General features: G+C 39.9%; 1 protein-coding gene across 4 annotated transcripts in view; it reads left to right on the forward strand.

Moving 5' to 3' along the window:
* Positions 1 to 305: 305 nt before the first annotated feature.
* TCP11L1 (t-complex 11 like 1) overlaps positions 306 to 16,853 on the forward strand; it is a 33,870-nt gene continuing 17,322 nt past the window's right edge. For 2 of the 4 annotated variants that reach the window (XM_082844006.1, XM_082844008.1), the window contains exons 1-5: positions 306 to 560; positions 3,740 to 3,923; positions 11,995 to 12,127; positions 13,322 to 13,442; positions 14,192 to 14,412. In XM_082844006.1, the coding sequence (XP_082700132.1) occupies positions 3,764 to 3,923; positions 11,995 to 12,127; positions 13,322 to 13,442; positions 14,192 to 14,412 (635 nt within the window). In that variant the 5' untranslated portion in view covers positions 306 to 560; positions 3,740 to 3,763. Of the gene's footprint in view, positions 561 to 2,541; positions 2,575 to 3,739; positions 3,924 to 11,994; positions 12,128 to 13,321; positions 13,443 to 14,191; positions 14,413 to 16,853 lie in introns of those variants that run through there. The other 2 variants (XM_082844007.1, XM_082844009.1) reach the window with 2 other exon arrangements.

Genomic DNA, 16,853 nt, shown 5'->3' on the forward strand with positions numbered 1-16,853 from the left:
TGGGCGTGCCTTTTTTCTAACAGCCAAAATGAGGGGAGGGGAATGAACTATACGCTGCTACAAAACGTGATGTAATATTTAAATTTGAAAACCAGGGCGGGGAAAGCTTTGCAGCTAAACTGCCAACCCTTTTCCGTTATTTGACTGGCTCCGCGACCTCCTCCCGCCGCCCGCCTTTCCGTACGGAAACATGGCGCCGCCCTCTGTGGCGTGGGGGTGTCTCCCGGCTCCGAGTCACTGCCCACTGGGCTCTCTCCGCCGGCATCCGGCCGCGCCTCCCGCCTTTCCGTACGGAAACATGGCGTCGCTCTACGTGGGACCGGCGCCTCCGGGCTAAGAGCTCTCTCCCGCTGTCCGACGCTGAGGAGCTGCGGCGCTGGCCGCTGCCCACCCGAGCCGGTCGAGGAGGACTGCTCGCAGCGCAGTGAGGGGTGCGGCCTCGGAGGGGCAGAGGGTGAACCGCCCTGCCCGACGCGCATCCTCCCCGCCTCCGCCGCGGCGCCAGCCCCCGTCAGATTCCCGGCCGAGCGGCAGGAGGGAGGACGCCGACTCCGCTGCAGGTGAGGGAAGCGGAGGCTGGCAGCCCTGCGGGGCCCGCACGGGAGGAACAAGGTCGAGATTACAGGCATTTCTTCGCCTTTTTCCGTCGGTCAGTTCCCGGCGATGTCGGGTGGAGGCGAGGAAGAGGCAGAGAAGGCGGGAGGGTTGAGTCTTAGCGCGGCCTTTGTCCCACCCCTCGAGGCCGTACTCCAGGCGCGCCCCGCTTCCTTTGCTTGCTCCCGGCCCGGCCACTCCCTCGCCGGCCCGAACAGTTGTTTACAACGGAATCCGGACGCTGGGTGTGAGTGGTGCTGAGTGCTAGGGGAGGTGATTCTCGCCGGCGCTGGACAGAGCTCTTTTGCTGAAAGACCCTTTCTCCTGGGGGAGTCTCTTGTGAGCAGCTTGGGCTCGGCTTGCGGCTCAGATAGACGGTCTTCACGGCAAGTGCTAGGGTCTTCTATCCCTCGGTTCCCTTTTTAGGCATAGCAGGAGTTGGGGCTTGTTGAGTGAATGAGCACGTTGTACGCAGTTAAATGGTTCCTCGCTGCATCCTGTAGTCCTCTAATTATAGTTGCCATTTGTGGGAAGCCTGTTGTGCACCAGCTGTCGTTATGTACGCTCTGTCGTTTACACGTCCCCCAAACCCAAGAGGCAGGTAGCTGCATTTTACAGTTGAGGAAATTGAAGTTAACACAGCTAGTAAAGAGCCAGAATTGGAACCCAGCTATGTCTGAGACCAACGCCCATGTGTCCCGTATAAACTGACATTAAAGAGATGACACAGCTATCAACAAATACTTAGTGGGTATCTGTTTGAAGGACATACTTATATGTGCGGAGCATACGTAGGGAATGTGGTTGGTCTGGCCCTTAAGAAGTTAAAAATCTAGTTGAAGAGTTTTTTAAAAAATAAGAACTTGTAATTTTACCATCTGACCCCAACCCATCTCTCCTTCTTCATCACCTGCTGCTTGTTCGTCTACTTATTTTCTTCTGCTTTCGCATGTGCCCTTTGAGTGAAATGCTGCCCTTTGTGTGAAAGGCCCCCCTTTTCACCTCCAGATAGTTTTTTGGTTTTTTTTTTTTTGGCCGCACAGCCTGGCTTGCCAGATATTAGTTCCCCGACCAGGGATCGAACCCGTCTCCCCTGCAGTGGAAGTGCTGAGTCCTAACCACTGGACCGCCAGGGAATTCTCTCCAGATTGTTTTTAATTGGGTGAAATCCTACTCTTTTCAAAAAGACAAGCTCAAATGTCACCTTTTCTGGTAAGGTTATCTCAACCTCCTTCCAGGCAGAATTAGTTTCTCCCTCTGCTGTATTCCCCTAGTGATGTCATAATGCCATTAACGCTTAAGTTTCACTATATTTCCTTGTAAGACTGTCTCTCTCCCTCTCTAGACCATGCCTTTTCATCGTTGTATTCCTATTTAAATCAGGATATTTTGAATTGGATTTAAGGCAATGATGAATGCCAGATGTCTAATAGCCATCCCTACAGGAGTTCAGAGAAAGGTGCAAACATTGGTGAGGTTGGGAAGTGACCTGGGAGGAGGTAGGCGTTGAGCCGAATTTTACAAGGATGGGTTAGTTTACTAAACTTAGTATTAAAGACCTGGAAATCCTGATTTTCCTCCTTATTGCACAGAATGCGTTACTTCATCCTTCTGAGCTAATTCCCAGCATATGAAGAGGATAAAATTAGAAGTGTTTTTGTTGGTCCTTTCTCATAGAATATGCTGGTAATGTTATCTTTTGGGTCTTGGAGCATTTCTAGAGCCAGACAGGATTTAGGACAGAGGAGATGGGTGTCTGGAGTGGGTTGCTGGAAGGTAAACGGGAACTACATTAAAGCAACCTTCATGTTAATAATACAGGCCTGAAAATGTCAATTCCAATAGCTTCATTCTATTTAATGGGGGTATCTGATGTTCAGATAATTATATCAAGTGATTCTTCTTTTCTAATGCACAGAAGAGAGTCTGCCAAACCGCCTGAAAATAGTCATTTCTTTTGATCCCTGGATTAACATCCAGGTATGTAATAAAGCCTGATTAGTGCTTATGAAAATGTTTTGTGATCTCCAAGTGCTGATAGTACAAATGCTAATATTTTCAGTATTATAAATGCAGAAAATGTTGTGTCTTTCTTTGCCCTTACTTAGAAACACATTAAGAATAGAGAATTCTAGGGAAAAAAAAAACTTGACAAAAACCATTTATAGTAATTCAGAGGTTACTATTCCAGACCTCTATTAACCAGGCCCAAACCAGCGTGTTAAGTGTTACTCCTCTTCTAATCAGCAACTAAGACAATTAAAATCCCTCCCAACCACATACATTATGGTTGTCTGCAACTTCCTACTTTACTCACCGTCTTTTCCTGCTGACTGGCAAGGAGTTAACAAAAATAATTTGCCCCACACATTTTTCCTAAATGCTCCATGAGATTCTGCCTTCTGTTTGTCATCCCCAGGTGTCTTATCCACATAAGAGGATCAGGGAACCAACTCCTCAGCCTAGTGTATGTTTACTTCGAAGCCCGATGAAAAGCATTATTTCCAGAGTTTTCCTATCACTTCTCAGGACTGAAAGTAAAGAATTTAAGAATTGAATCACTCTTTGATTAAAATAGAAGCAGGGGGCTTCCCTGGTGGCGCAGTGGCTGAGAGCCCGCCTGCCGATGCAGGGGACACGGGTTCGTGCCCCCGTCCGGGAAGATCCCACATGCCACAGAGCGGCTGGGCCCGTGAGCCATGGCTGCTGAGCCTGCGCGTCCGGAGCCTGTGCTCCACAACGGGAGAGGCCACAACAGTGAGAGGCCCGCGTACTGCAGCAAAAAAAAAAAAAAAAAAAATATATATATATATATATATATATAGAAGCAGGCGGTTTATAGTGTTACCTCCCAACAGTTTAAGGTCCTGTGTTCTCATGACATGGTACTCAGATTGGGACAGAAGTATTCGAACTTGTTACTCTCTGAAGTACAGGTCCATAAATTTGATAGTTACAAGTGTCATTTTACAGGTGGTCTGTTTAATCATTGAAGTAGAATATTATAGCTGGATAAGACTTTAGCAAGCCCATTGATTTTTACAGATGAGAAATCTGAAAGCCAAAGAAGTTAAATCATTTGCCCAGAGTCACACTGCTAGTTAGTGTCAGAGCAAGAACATTTTGGTTTTCTTTTTCCCCCTAGGAAAGTGAATGAACTTAATTGAGAATGTCTGAAAACCTTGACAAGTCCAATATAAACGAAGAAGGAAAATCAAAATCAAATGATTCTGAGCAAGGCCTTGAAGATGCTGTGGAAGGTTCTGATGAAGCTTTACAGAAAATAAAGTCGGGCTCTCCTAGCACCCAAAGAGTGCAAAGACCTCACTGTAAGCACATTTGACTTTGATTAGAAACAATATCTTCATTGTTTTCAGATGATATTTTTATTATGCTTCCTTGTGCATGTGGCCTTGAACTAGGTTCTAATAATATGATAACATTGCCAATAATTAGCATTTTAGCATTAGCAACTGACAGCCTAGTCACTTTTGGGTTTTCAATTGCATGAGAAATTACAATTTTAGAATAATGTCCAGAATATTCCTGTTTTCCTCCAGCCTCAGTGACATTCCAGTTTGTCCGAAATGCTCTGAGAAATAGGAAGGTGGAGTGCAAATAGCAGCTTTAATTAAAAGAGTGTTTGAAAAGCCCAAGGCAGGTCCCAGCCAGGACTGTGCTTGTGGAGGTTGAAAAAAAAAGTTTTTGACTGTGAGTGAGTTCACCACACCCTAACTTCACTGCCTGGGGGCTTAGTTCCCACAAGGCTGAGGGGATTCACTTTGCTAACTGTGTGTGGTGAAGTCATTTCAGATCCCTGGCAGGGAGCAGGCTTCGTAGATGAAAGGGTGGCAGTTTCCGCATGCATTCCCAGCAGTTGCTCCAACTCATGTCTTTTATTAAGAACACTCGAGGTTTTTGAAGTGAGTGCAAAAATGAAAGTTTTAAGAGGGGGTGTCATAGTCTCAGAATGTTAGTGTTGATGTTATCTCTTTAAAGTATAGATGATCAGTAATCCTTCATATTTGGAAGAAGTACACACATTTTGGGGTTTAAGGTGTGTTTCTTTTAAAATGATAAAAGCCCCTCCCAGGTAATTTATTAGTCAACAGAGTATTCTTATAGCAAACATTGGTGGACCCCATTTTATTGTGATTTATTATCACATAGATTTTGATAAATATACTGCTAGGTCAAATTGTGTTCAGGGAAGGAAACATGCTGTTAATAACAGCCTATCATGCATGTTAGGCCTTGTCTCCAATATGTATAGTTAGAAACCATCTGTTTTCTCATTTTTAAAATGAGGAAAATACATGTTATCTCTTAGGGTCGTTGAAAAGTTTAAATGAATTCATGTAAAGTCCTTAGAACAGTGCTTGGCACATAATAAATGCTCAGTAAACATTAGTTGTTAATACTACTGCTACTAACATGTCATCTGTTGCATTTATTTACTTATCATAAAAAAAAATTTTTTTATTTTGGCCGCATCACACGGCTTGTGGGATTTTAGTTCCCTGACCAGGGATTGAACCCACACCCTGGGTAGTGAAAGCGCAGAGTCCTAACCACTGGACCGCCAGGGAATTCCCCCATCTGTTGCATTTAAAGATACCGAGGACTGATAGCTGTAATGTGGCTGTCTATGGCCAATATGGTAGTTTTATCACTTGCAGTTTCTGGTAAAGAAGTACCTTTGGTTTAGATCTTCAGTTGTTCTTTGATTAATGTCCTTGTCTTTGGCATCCTGTCAGTTTGATGGCATGATTCCAAATTAATGTCAGGCCAACACTAGACTATCTGAAATTGTATGTGGTTATGTCCTTAAGGCAACTTATCCTGGCACCCATGATCAAGAGTTGTGGAACCCAGGAACAGTCAAAAAAGTGTATCAACATGTGTGTGTATGTGCATTTTTCTAGGAGGAAGGTCATGGAAGCTTTCATTAAATTCTCATAGAGATCCATATCAAAATGAAGTTTAAAATCAATGACCTAAAATATTGTTTCTGGCTTTCTTGCTCTTTCTCCTTGTAGTAATAGGTAGGTATAGGGCTGTGGACTCCAGTGGTAAAACTAGGACCCCATAGTCTGGGCACCAGGTCAGGAGACATCACTGCCTGCATAGAGCATAAATAAGAATTTATAAAATATGAAATTAGCTGTTTGCAGACATTTCTCCCAAACTGAATTTATAAGTAACTCTAAAATCACATCTGGGATGCTACAAATTAAAAGCAAAAAGATAGCCTTTAGCCTTGCAAATTATAATACAGAATAATGTTTTAAGGGTAGAACTGCTATTGGTAACTGTGATACTGTGATTTATTATAGGAAATGTTTGGTTTTCGTCCTGTTTCTGGCACAGAGCTGCTAAACTATTGGAATTTCCTAAGTGATGAGAGCTAGAAAGATGTCTTTTGTTAGACTTGGAAAGCACCTAGGTAACCTAACCGAAGGATGGCATCTTGTTTGCCAGGGGACTCAGCCTTGTGATTAGAGGGTTGGAACTTTCAGTCCCACCCTCCCACCCCCACCTCTGGGGAGGAGGGTGGAGCTGGATGTTGTATCAGTTGCCAATGGCAATTATTTAATCAAGTTTGCCTATGTAATGAAGCCTGCATAAAAACCCAGAAGGATGGGGTTCAGGGAGCTTCTGTGTTGGTGAAGACATGGAGGTGCTGGGAGAGTGGCACACTGCTTCCCTATACCTTGCCCTATGCACCTCTTCCATCTGGCTGTTTCTGAGTTACATCCTTTTATAATAAACCAGTAATCTAGTATGTAAAATGTTTCTGTGACTTCCATGAGCTGCTCTAGTGAATTAATTGAATGCAAGGAGAGGTTGTTGGAATTTCCCATCCATAGCCAGTCTGTCAGAAGCAGAGGTGACTTGCTACTTACTAGCCATGTCATTTTGGACAAGTTACTTTACCTCTCTATGCCTATTTCTTTATCTGAATGGGGGCAGTAGTAATTCACTATTAGTTCAAAACTAGTTCATGTTACTAGGATTGTTAGAGGATTAAATGAGATACTATTTGTAAAGCATTTTAGAATGGTGCCTGGTTCATAGGAAGCAAAATAATGTGTTTGTTTAAAACAAATAGACTTATTTTGATAACATTTAACATCAGTTTGTGGTAAAAACTCTCAGCAAATAAAGAAGAGAACATCCACAAAATATAAAAGGACATTTACAGACTCTTACAGTTAACATCATACTCAATGGTGAAAGAATGAATGTTTCTCCCTGTAAGTTTGAGAACAAGACAAGGATATTTACTCTTACTACTTCTAATTAAAACTGAACTGGAGATCCCAGCCAGGAAATAAAAATAAATAAAAGGTATCCAGTTAGGGGGAAAAAAAAAGTGACAATCTGGACTTGGGACTGTTGTCTGAAGTGGGGGCGGGGGGCGGCAGGGGGCGCAGTGTTGCAGGACTGAGCCCTTAACCTGTGGAATCTGATGCGGTCTCCAGGTAGATAGTGTCAGAATTGAGTTGAATTGTACGACACATGTCTGGTGTCAGAGAATTGCTTGGTGGTGTGGGGAAAAAACCTTCACCCCACTTCCCCTGCATGTAATGGAATTTGGGTTCAGAACTTTTAGTAACTGATACAGAATGTAGAAAAAGGTCAACATCATCATTCCTCCGGTTCTGACGAGTCTGGGGTCTCAGCATGTAGTTACCATCCTCCACCTGAGTGGGGGCCTTAGTTCCTGCAGAACTCAAGGATATGTATCACATTGTTATGCATATCTTACTAAATTACTGAGATCTGTTCAAGGGCAAGCACTGTGGCCAGGCTTACATCACAGAGTGGCTTAGGTCAAAAATGGCATCTTATGTTAAGAGAGTCATGCCTGGTTCTTTTTCTCTGGAGACCACCTACCCTATCTGCTTACAATACTTTGGGACCATGCAGACATCCTGTTTCTGCTTAAACTTCAACTCACTGATTTTAGCCTTCACCAGTGATCTTGCCTGCACCAATATTACCCTTTTATTCTAATGGTGATTTTTAAAAATTGAAGTATAGTTGATTTACAATATTGTGTTAGTTTCAGGTGTATAGCAAAGTGATTCAGTTATGTGTGTATATATATATATATATATTTTTTTTTTCAGATTATTTTCCTTTATATGTTATTACAAGATATTGAATATAGTTCTCTGTGCTATACGGTAAATCCTTGTTGCTTATCTATTTTATGTATAGTAGTTTATATCTGTTAATTCCATACTCCTAATTTATCCCTACCCCTCTCCCTTTCCCTTTTGGTAACCATAAGTTTGTTTTTCTGTGTCTCTGAGTCTGTTTCTGTTTTGTATACAGATTCATTTGTATCATTTTTTTTGGAGTTTTTTATACTTTTTCTAAAAAATTAATTTATTTATTTTTGGCTGCATTGGCTCTTTGTTGCTGTGCGTGGGCTTTCTCTAGTTGCGGCGAGTGGGGGCTACTCTTCCTTGCAGTGCGTGGACTTCTCATTATGGTGGCCTCTCTTGTTGTGGAGCACAGGATCTAGGTGCGCGGGCTTCAGTAGTTGTGACTTGCAGGCTCTAGAGAGTAGGCTTAGTAGCTGTGATGCACAGGCCCAGTTGCTCTGCAGCATGTGGGATCTTCACCGACCAGGGTTCGAACCCCTGTCCCCTGCATTGGCAGGCGATTCTTAACCACTGTGCCACCAGGGAAGTCCCTTTAATATACTTTAATTCTCTGCTCACAATGCACCTTTTGCTCTAGCATTTAATCACCTAGTTGATCAGTAAAAGTTGCCGTATTCAGATGAAAAACATCAATTGTTATTCCAGTTAATATTTCCCATTTAGCATTTTAGTTTCTTAAATCAGGTCCTTATGAGATTCATTAGATAAACGGGTGACACCAAGTTCTTACCTTTCTAAAGTGCAAGACCAGACTGAATTATGGTGTCCCTATATTTAGTTAATCAATCAGTGTTGATTGAGTGCACACTGTGTAGCGGGAGTCCAGCAGTGAACCAGGCACACATGCTCTCCGTCCTCCTAGAGCTTGCAATCTAGTGAGGAAGATACTGTAACAAACCATTTCCACACAGTGTAATATGTTCAGTGGATAAGCTTTACCCTTGCTTCACTATACTCAGTCTATAGTAGCTCTTTGGGTGACATTTGCCATCTGCCCTCAATAAATGTCCATCCACTTGTGTGACTGGAAGCATCTCTTTAGAGTGTGTAGACTTTTCTGGTCCCGGAACCCCTTAGTGAAGAAAGGTGAGAGTAAGCCATTCTGAATTAGACCTTCATTTTATTTTGGAATCTGTTTGGCAGGCTCCCAAAGGGCATGTTTTACTTAATGAGGTTTTCAGTTTCTGTAACAGAGCGTCAGTGCACAAATGCTGTAACAATTTAGCAACAGTTTTTAAAAATATTTATTTATTTATTTTTGGCTGCGTTGGGTCTTTGTTGCTGTGCACGGGCTTTCTCTAGTTGCAGCGAGCGGGGGCTGGTCTTCATTACGGTGTGCGGGCTTCTCATTGCGGTGGCTTCTCTTGTTGTGGAGCATGGGCTCTAGGCACGCAGGCTTCAGCAGTTTTGGCACGTGGGCTTCAGTAGTTGTGGTTCGCGGGCTTTAGAGCGCAGGCTCAGTAGCTGTGGTGCACGGGCTTAGTTGCTCCATGGCATGTGGGATCTTCCTGGACCAGGGCTCAAACCCGTGTCCCCTGCATTGGCAGGCGGATTCTTAACCACTGCGCCACCAGGGAAGTCCCTACTGTACAGTCTTTTGTATCTGACTTTTTCACTAGGGGTAATGCTTTTAGGATTCATCCATGGTTTTGCATGTGTCAGTAGTTTGTTCCTTTTTTATTGCTGAGTACTATTACATGATATAGTTCTACAGTTGTTTATCCCTTCTGCTGTTACTGACATTTGGATTAGTTCCAGGTTTTGAATGTTATGAAGAAAGCTGCTATGAACATTTGAGTACAAGTCTTTACATAGCCATATGTTTTCAGTTTTCTTGGGTAAAGACCTAGGAATGGGGTTGCTGGGTCATGTGGTAAGTGTATGTATGTTTTACTTGATAAGAAACTGAGAGACTGTTTTCCAAAGTGACTGCAGCATGCGGGATCTTTTTTTTTTTAGTTGTGGCATGTGGACTTCTTAGTTGTGGCATACATGCGAGATCTAGTTCCCCAACCAGGGATCGAACCCAGGCCCCTGCATTGGGAACAGAGTCTTGAACCTGCTGGACCACCAGGGAAGTCCCTCATTTTCTTAATAGAGTCTTCCACAGAGCAAAAGTTTTACTTTTGGTAAAGTTTAATTTATCAGTTTTTTCTCTTACATTTTAAGCTTTTTGTATCCTATCTAAGAAATTTTGCCTAATCCAAGATCGCAAAGATTTTTGTCTGTGTTTTCTCTTGGAAGTCTTACAGTTTTAGCTTTTATATTTAGGTCTGCAGTTCATTTTGAGTTAGTTTTTATTTATCATGTGAGGTAAGGGCTGAGGGTCATTCTGTTATTTATAGATTTCTAATTGTTCCAGCACTATTTGGTAAAAAAACGAATCTTGCCTTACTGACCACGAATATACATATGTATGTGTGTGCATCAGTCTATTTTTGGATCCTCTGCTCTGTTCAGTTCGTCTATATGTCTGTCCTCATGCCAGACGCACACTGACTTGATTATTAGCATTATAGTAAGTCTTGAAATCACTTAGTATAAGTCCTCCAACTTTATTCTTCTTTTTCAAAATAGTTTTGGCTTTTCTAGGTCCTGTGCATTTCCATACAAATTTTAGAATCAGTCTGGCAATTTCAACAAAAACTTTGCTGGGATTTTGATTGGGATTGCATTTTATCGGTAGATCAATTTGGTAGAAATTGACTTCTAAATAATACTGAGAATTGAAAAGATCTGTTGGGCCTTGATTTTAGATATTTATTGCATTTTACCAATATCCACAAAGCCAATATTCTTTATTATTTTTATTAATATTCCCTGGAAATGCTGAAAAAAATTCTGTGAGTTTTCTCAACTTCCCCTTATGTGAGTAAATAAAGATTTTTACCAGACAGAATATGACCAGCTCTTAGATTTGATTCCTTTTTCTGGTGAGCAAAAGAAAAAAGTAAAAGAAGAGGGAAAGTAACTTTTCACTAACCTAGGAAGATCTTTATGTTTTAAACCCTGTGTAAACCAGTGGCATTTTTATCTCATTTTAAGCCCAGATCTTACCACCATTACATAAAATTAATATAATCATCTTCTAGGCCAGTGCTTTTCAAAGTGTGGTTTCTGAAACCATCAGTATCAGCTGGAGTCTTATGAGAGATGCAGTTCTCCAGCCCCATCCAGACAGGCTAAATCAGAACCCTGAGAGGGGGCCCAACAATCTGTCTTCATAAGCCTTCCCTGTGATTCTGTTATAAACTAAAGACCTGCTCTCATGGACTTTTAAAAAAGCAAACAAAATAACCCAGCTTTATTGAGATATAACTGATAAACCAAAAATGCAAGTATTTAATCATAGACTTTTTAAAAGTAGGAATTACCCTTTGTTCCTTGGCTTGGAACACCTGGGGAGATTTGTGAGAACTTTTTTTATGGAAGATAAATCTCAAACTTTATCAAAAGAAAGCAAAGAACAGAGACCAGTTATGAGGCTATTGCCACAGTTGACACAGAAGTAAAATCTGCAGGACCTGGATAACAGAGCAGTGGAAAGGGAGAAGTCAGAGATGACTCTGAGGTTTTTGATTCAGTGGGCCTGCATTCTACAAATTCTTGTGTCACACACTCTAATTTGTTCATTTGTCAACTTCAGAATTCTTATATTGTCCTAGTATCCTGTACAGGGTAGTGGTTTTAGCACTGTTTAAACAGCACCTGGCTCAAGGCTATTTTAATTTGGGGAGACTGGTTCAAGGCACAGTGTTAACGATGGAGCAAAATGTAAACTGCTGATGGGAACAAAAGAGAAGATCCTAAATCTGGTGTCTTTTTTCCATTTAGGGTAGACAGGAGGCATAAGGATTAGAAAATAAACTCTCAGCTTGCTGGGAAGGTGATAATCAGTAACTTTAAAAAGTGATAATCAGTAACTTTAAAAAGTTTTTCTAAGTCTTAGTTTACTATAATCATTTTCCATTGACCAGTTCTGGCAAAAAAAAAAAAAAAAGATGTTTTGAGTATTGTAAATGATCTGTGCTTTTAGGATTCTAGGTTAAAAGAAAAAAAAGAATATGAAATAGGTAAAATTCTATTGAAATTGCCAGAATATTTTCATAAGTAAAGGGATAACTGAAATTATTAGCTGGTACCAGAACCACTACCTTCTCCTTAATTTAATAGAAATCCTAATCTAGAGGAACAGACCTCTTACACTGGATTTTTGTTATAGCTAGTCCTCCTCGATTCGTGACAGTAGAAGAACTTCTAGAGACAGCAAAAGGAGTAACTAACATGACCATAGCCCATGAAATTGTCATAAATGGAGACTTTCGGATTAAACCAGTTGAATTACCAGAAGACAGGTAAGGTGGTTACTGAGTTATCTTGTTTGGTAGAACAAAGCCATTTCCCAGTTCTGGAAATGTTTTCTTCACTTGATGTCAATATATTCTAATATACTTTTCCTTTTGTATGTTGCTAAAATATATTCCTTATCCTGGAAATTACTAGAGTTCGATAGTAGATCTCAGGACCACTGATCCTTGACAATGTAGTAAAAGGTCTGGAAACCTCCTGTGGAAGTCTTGCGTGTCAGCTTCTTCCCACTCCATAGGATTTAGCTGCCTCCTCTTGTGTGTTCATTGCACTGTCTCCTTCATTTCTTCTTTGTAACTATCACATTTTACTGTAGTTGTTGGTTTACTTGCATTCTTCGCCAGATTGTAAACTCCTTAGAGACGAGGACTATGCTTTATTCTCTATCCCTACCTAGTACCTGGCACATATCATATTGAATCTAAAATTCTGTTGATTGTAAGGTGCACCTTTTAAAGATGGATTGTCACAAGAAGGAAAAAACATTGCCCATTATAATTGTGAAAGTACCATGAAAAAAATCGGGATTCTGTTGACAAAGGAGGAGCAATGGCTGCTGGGTCAGCAAGCTATAGTGTCTCCCGCATGAGGCTTCTGGATATGACTTTACAAACATTTCTTATATGTTCTGCAAGGATAGTATTTTTTCACAATTATCATGAAGAATTAATTACCTGTTTTGCTCTCATGACATAAAGATTGGTTTTCCTGAAATGCTATATATAAGTTGTTATATTAGTAGTTTGGTACCTAATTAAACAGTTGTCCAGTATGTCACATGGGAATAGGATAATTTTAGGAAACAAACTTAAAGTTTAAAGTCTTAAACTACTTAATCATAAATATCTTAGGAAACTTGCTGGTATCGGGGAACTTAAATTAACAGATCTGAACTTTCCAGTATTCTTTTTATCATATGGCACTGTTATGGGCTGTTATTTGGACTAATGTCACCTGTCAAATTAGTTGAAAGTTATTTTTTCCAATGAGGTACTTATTGAAATAAATCACTAACTAAAAATAAGTATGTGATTGGTTTAGGTATATCTGGGAAATCGTTCCTTCATCCAAATAATTTAAAAAAATTTTCTTACCCTAAACCTGTAGAATTTGTGCTTTTGAAAGTAATTTGAGGCAATAATATTTTATTTGCTTTTGCCTTTTTTTCCATTTGCCTCCAGCTTGGAGAAGAAAGTAAAGGATATTGTACATAAAGCTTTTTGGGATTGCTTGAGTGTCCAGTTATGTGAAGACCCCCCAACTTATGACCGGGCCATCAAGCTTGTTGGTGAGATCAAAGAGGTGAGGCGAAGAGCAAGTCGTGGTGCTTTCCTCGTATGTTAGGAGTACTTACTCATCCTGTGTTACTGTGCCAGAAGGCGTTAAAGAAATTGAAGGATCAGGATTCTAAATTGCTTGCCGAAATGTGGATTTAGGGTATTTTTGGCTTACTGGTCTTTAAAAATTTTCAAAGAAGCTGTGATAACCTGAGGGCATTACTCTTCTAAATGAAAAGAAGGTTCATATTTTTGAAAACAGAATTATTTAAAGAAAACAAGTTATTTTATAAAATACAGATAATTTATAAAAATTTTAATAGATATGAACACCTTCAATAAATAATGACCATAAAAGCAATTCAGTCTTTGGGACAGAGAAGGCATTAAGTGAAAGGTAGAACTGTTTTTGCAATACCTTTAGCAACAGTTTTCCAAAGAAGTAATGTGTCTGTGGAAATTGCCATCTGTTGTTAGCTCACAGGCACACACTAATTAATGTGGGTTTTTTTTTTTTTTTCACTTCTAACAGTTTTTTCTTCCTGCATCCAGTTGATTGCTACCTAGAGCTTAAATGGAAGCTTAAATAGCTAGTCTAAATGATTTCTAAACATGTTTTTCTGTCGATTTGTTGAATAAGAGGTTAAAGTGTGTGCACCATTACAATAGCAGTTGGTAAGCCCTTATTGGAATAATTGTAAATTCCTTTACATATAATCAAAAATGGCTTCTGACTAGGAAGCTTTGATTAAACTTGGCTGTGCTCTCTTGTAGACGCTCTTATCTTTCTTGCTGCCTGGTCACACTAGACTGAGAAACCAGATAACAGAAGTCTTGGATCTGGATCTGATAAAGCAGGAGGCAGAGAATGGGGCCTTGGACATTTCCAAGCTGGCAGAATTCATTATTGGCATGATGGGGACACTGTGCGCACCTGTTCGAGATGAGGAAGTGAAGAAACTAAAGGACATTAAGGAAATAGTGCCCCTTTTCAGGTATGGGCACTGTGTTAATCACCTTCAGGGCACCTAAAATACAGAGCCTATTTTCAGAGTTAGACTTCCTCAAGTGTAGGTATTCATGCATTTAAAAAAAAAAAATTAAAATGCAAATATTTTGCTGTGCTCACTTCGGCAGCACATACACTAAAATTGTAACCATGCAGAGATTAGCGTGGCCCCTGTGCAAGGATGACTCGCAAGTTCGTGAAACGTTCTGTATTTTTTAAAAATAGTGATTATAATAAGAAAAGGAGGGAGGGATGGAATGAAGGGAGGGAAGAGAAAGGGAAGGCTGAAAGGAAGGAAGGAAGGAAGGAAGGGGAAAAAGTGAACTTGAGACTCTGGGTGAGGTTATAGTCTGTATATTCTTTAACTGGTTGAAGGCAGGTCAAGGTAAAGACTGAGAATTAGCATATGTTTTAAAAATGTTAAAATTCAAATCTGTTTTTTACTAAAATCAATATAAATCCAATGAAACAAAAAGGCATGAGATATTTTTTAAAAAGCAAACGTTTTATAAACTATAGAAAAGGAGAAAGAAGGAAAAATTTCACCCGTAATTTTACCACACAAAGGCACAATCACTACTGTCATATTGATATATAAATTTTTGTTTTTTTTGCCTCAGCATTTTATTTTGAAAAATTACAAACCTACAGAAAAGTTGCGAAAACAATACAATCAACACTCATATAACCCTTACACAGATCCACCAGTTTTTAACATTTAGTCAGTTTGCTTTATCTTTTTATATATACACTGAGTATATGCACATTGAGTATGTACGTATGTATGTATATTTTTTCCCCTGAACCTTCTGATGGTTAATGTCAGATATTATGACATTTCACCCTTAACTATTTCAGCAACTACTTCCTAAGAATGTGGATATTCTCCCACATAATCAAAATACAACCAGGACATTCAAGAAATTTAACATTAATATAATCCTATTAACTAACGTTTAGTCCATGTTAACTTCCTTTAGTCTTTTGAATGTTTATTTTTAAATGTATACAGTTGTGATCAAATTTATATAATTTATATGCTAATATGGGCAAAGGATTGACATGATGCTGCCTGAGAATTTGACTTTTGGTTAACTGCTTTACTGTTTTCCTGTAAACAGATGAAGGTGTTATGTATCAAAATACTACTAGGTAACATTACTTATGGGGAAAATGACCTCTAACTGGTAAATTGCATCTAGACAGAAAGAAATGATAATGAACTATAAATACTCGATGGCACATCATACTTGATACTTCCTCGAGTGGGGAAACTTTTATAACTGGGCATGCCCCCCATAGAGACCCTAGAAGGCATGCCGTGGAGTCATTACGAGCTTTTAAGTCAGGGTGCTCCCACATTTCTGAGCTGTCTGTTCATGACTGATATTGTAACTCTTCTTGAAGAGGAGTGCTTGGTGCCACCCTGTTGGCAGGCTGTGTGAATAGATGGTGCCAAACCTGTGGCTTATTGTCTTGTGAGTCTGACTGTTCAGCTGAACCAAAGAAGACCTCCTGGTGGGCACTGCAAGCCTGACTTTTTTTTGTTAACATTACACCCTAATTATTTCACTGAAAGTATCATTGAGATAATTATATATTCACATGGAGTTGTAAGAAATAATACAGTACACTTTATCCAGCTTCTCCCAGTGGTGACATCGCAAAACTATCAGAACCAGGGTGTTGACACTGATACAGTCCACTGATCTCATTTAGATTTCCTGTATACACATGTATATGTTTATTTATAGTAACTTTTATACAATTTTATCACCTAAGTTGGAATATCCACCACCACACTCAAGATACTGAACAGTTCCAACACCACAAGGACCTCTTGCATTGCCCTTTTATAACCAACTTACATTACGTTACTTTTTTAAACTCTCCATAAGCTTTTTCAGTGGCTGCAATATATTCATTCACATAGATATGATTAACTGTTTCTCTGTTAAGATGGACAATTAGATTATGTATAGTTATTTAGTTATTTAACCCTGCAGTGAACATCTCTGCACAAAATTTTTTCTTTATTTTAGGTTATTTCCTAAAGATAGGTTCTTAAAATGGGATTACTGTGTCAGAGGATGTGAACAGTTTTAAGATTCGTTGCATGGTACCAAGTTGCTTTTCAAAAGTTTTATAAGTAAAAAAAGTTTAATCTCTAGCCTTCTTGATACCATTATGCTGTCAATATTCATTACATAGAAAAATGCCCTTCACTGTCAGGTTCCCTCTCTCCTATTAACTAACGTTTAATAGGAGAGAGCATGTTGAAAAGACTGCCTAAATATAGTTATTGATTTGTTCATTCATTCAGCAAGCTCTTACTGAGCACCTCTTATGTGCTAGGCACGGTGCTAAACATTAGAAATAATATAGTCGGTAAGAGCTCAAAATCAGCTAAGTTAAATGAGGAATTCC

Source organism: Leucopleurus acutus, assembly GCF_964270905.1.
Source record: "Leucopleurus acutus genome assembly, chromosome: 8".
NCBI classification, from domain to species: domain Eukaryota; kingdom Metazoa; phylum Chordata; class Mammalia; order Artiodactyla; family Delphinidae; genus Leucopleurus; species Leucopleurus acutus.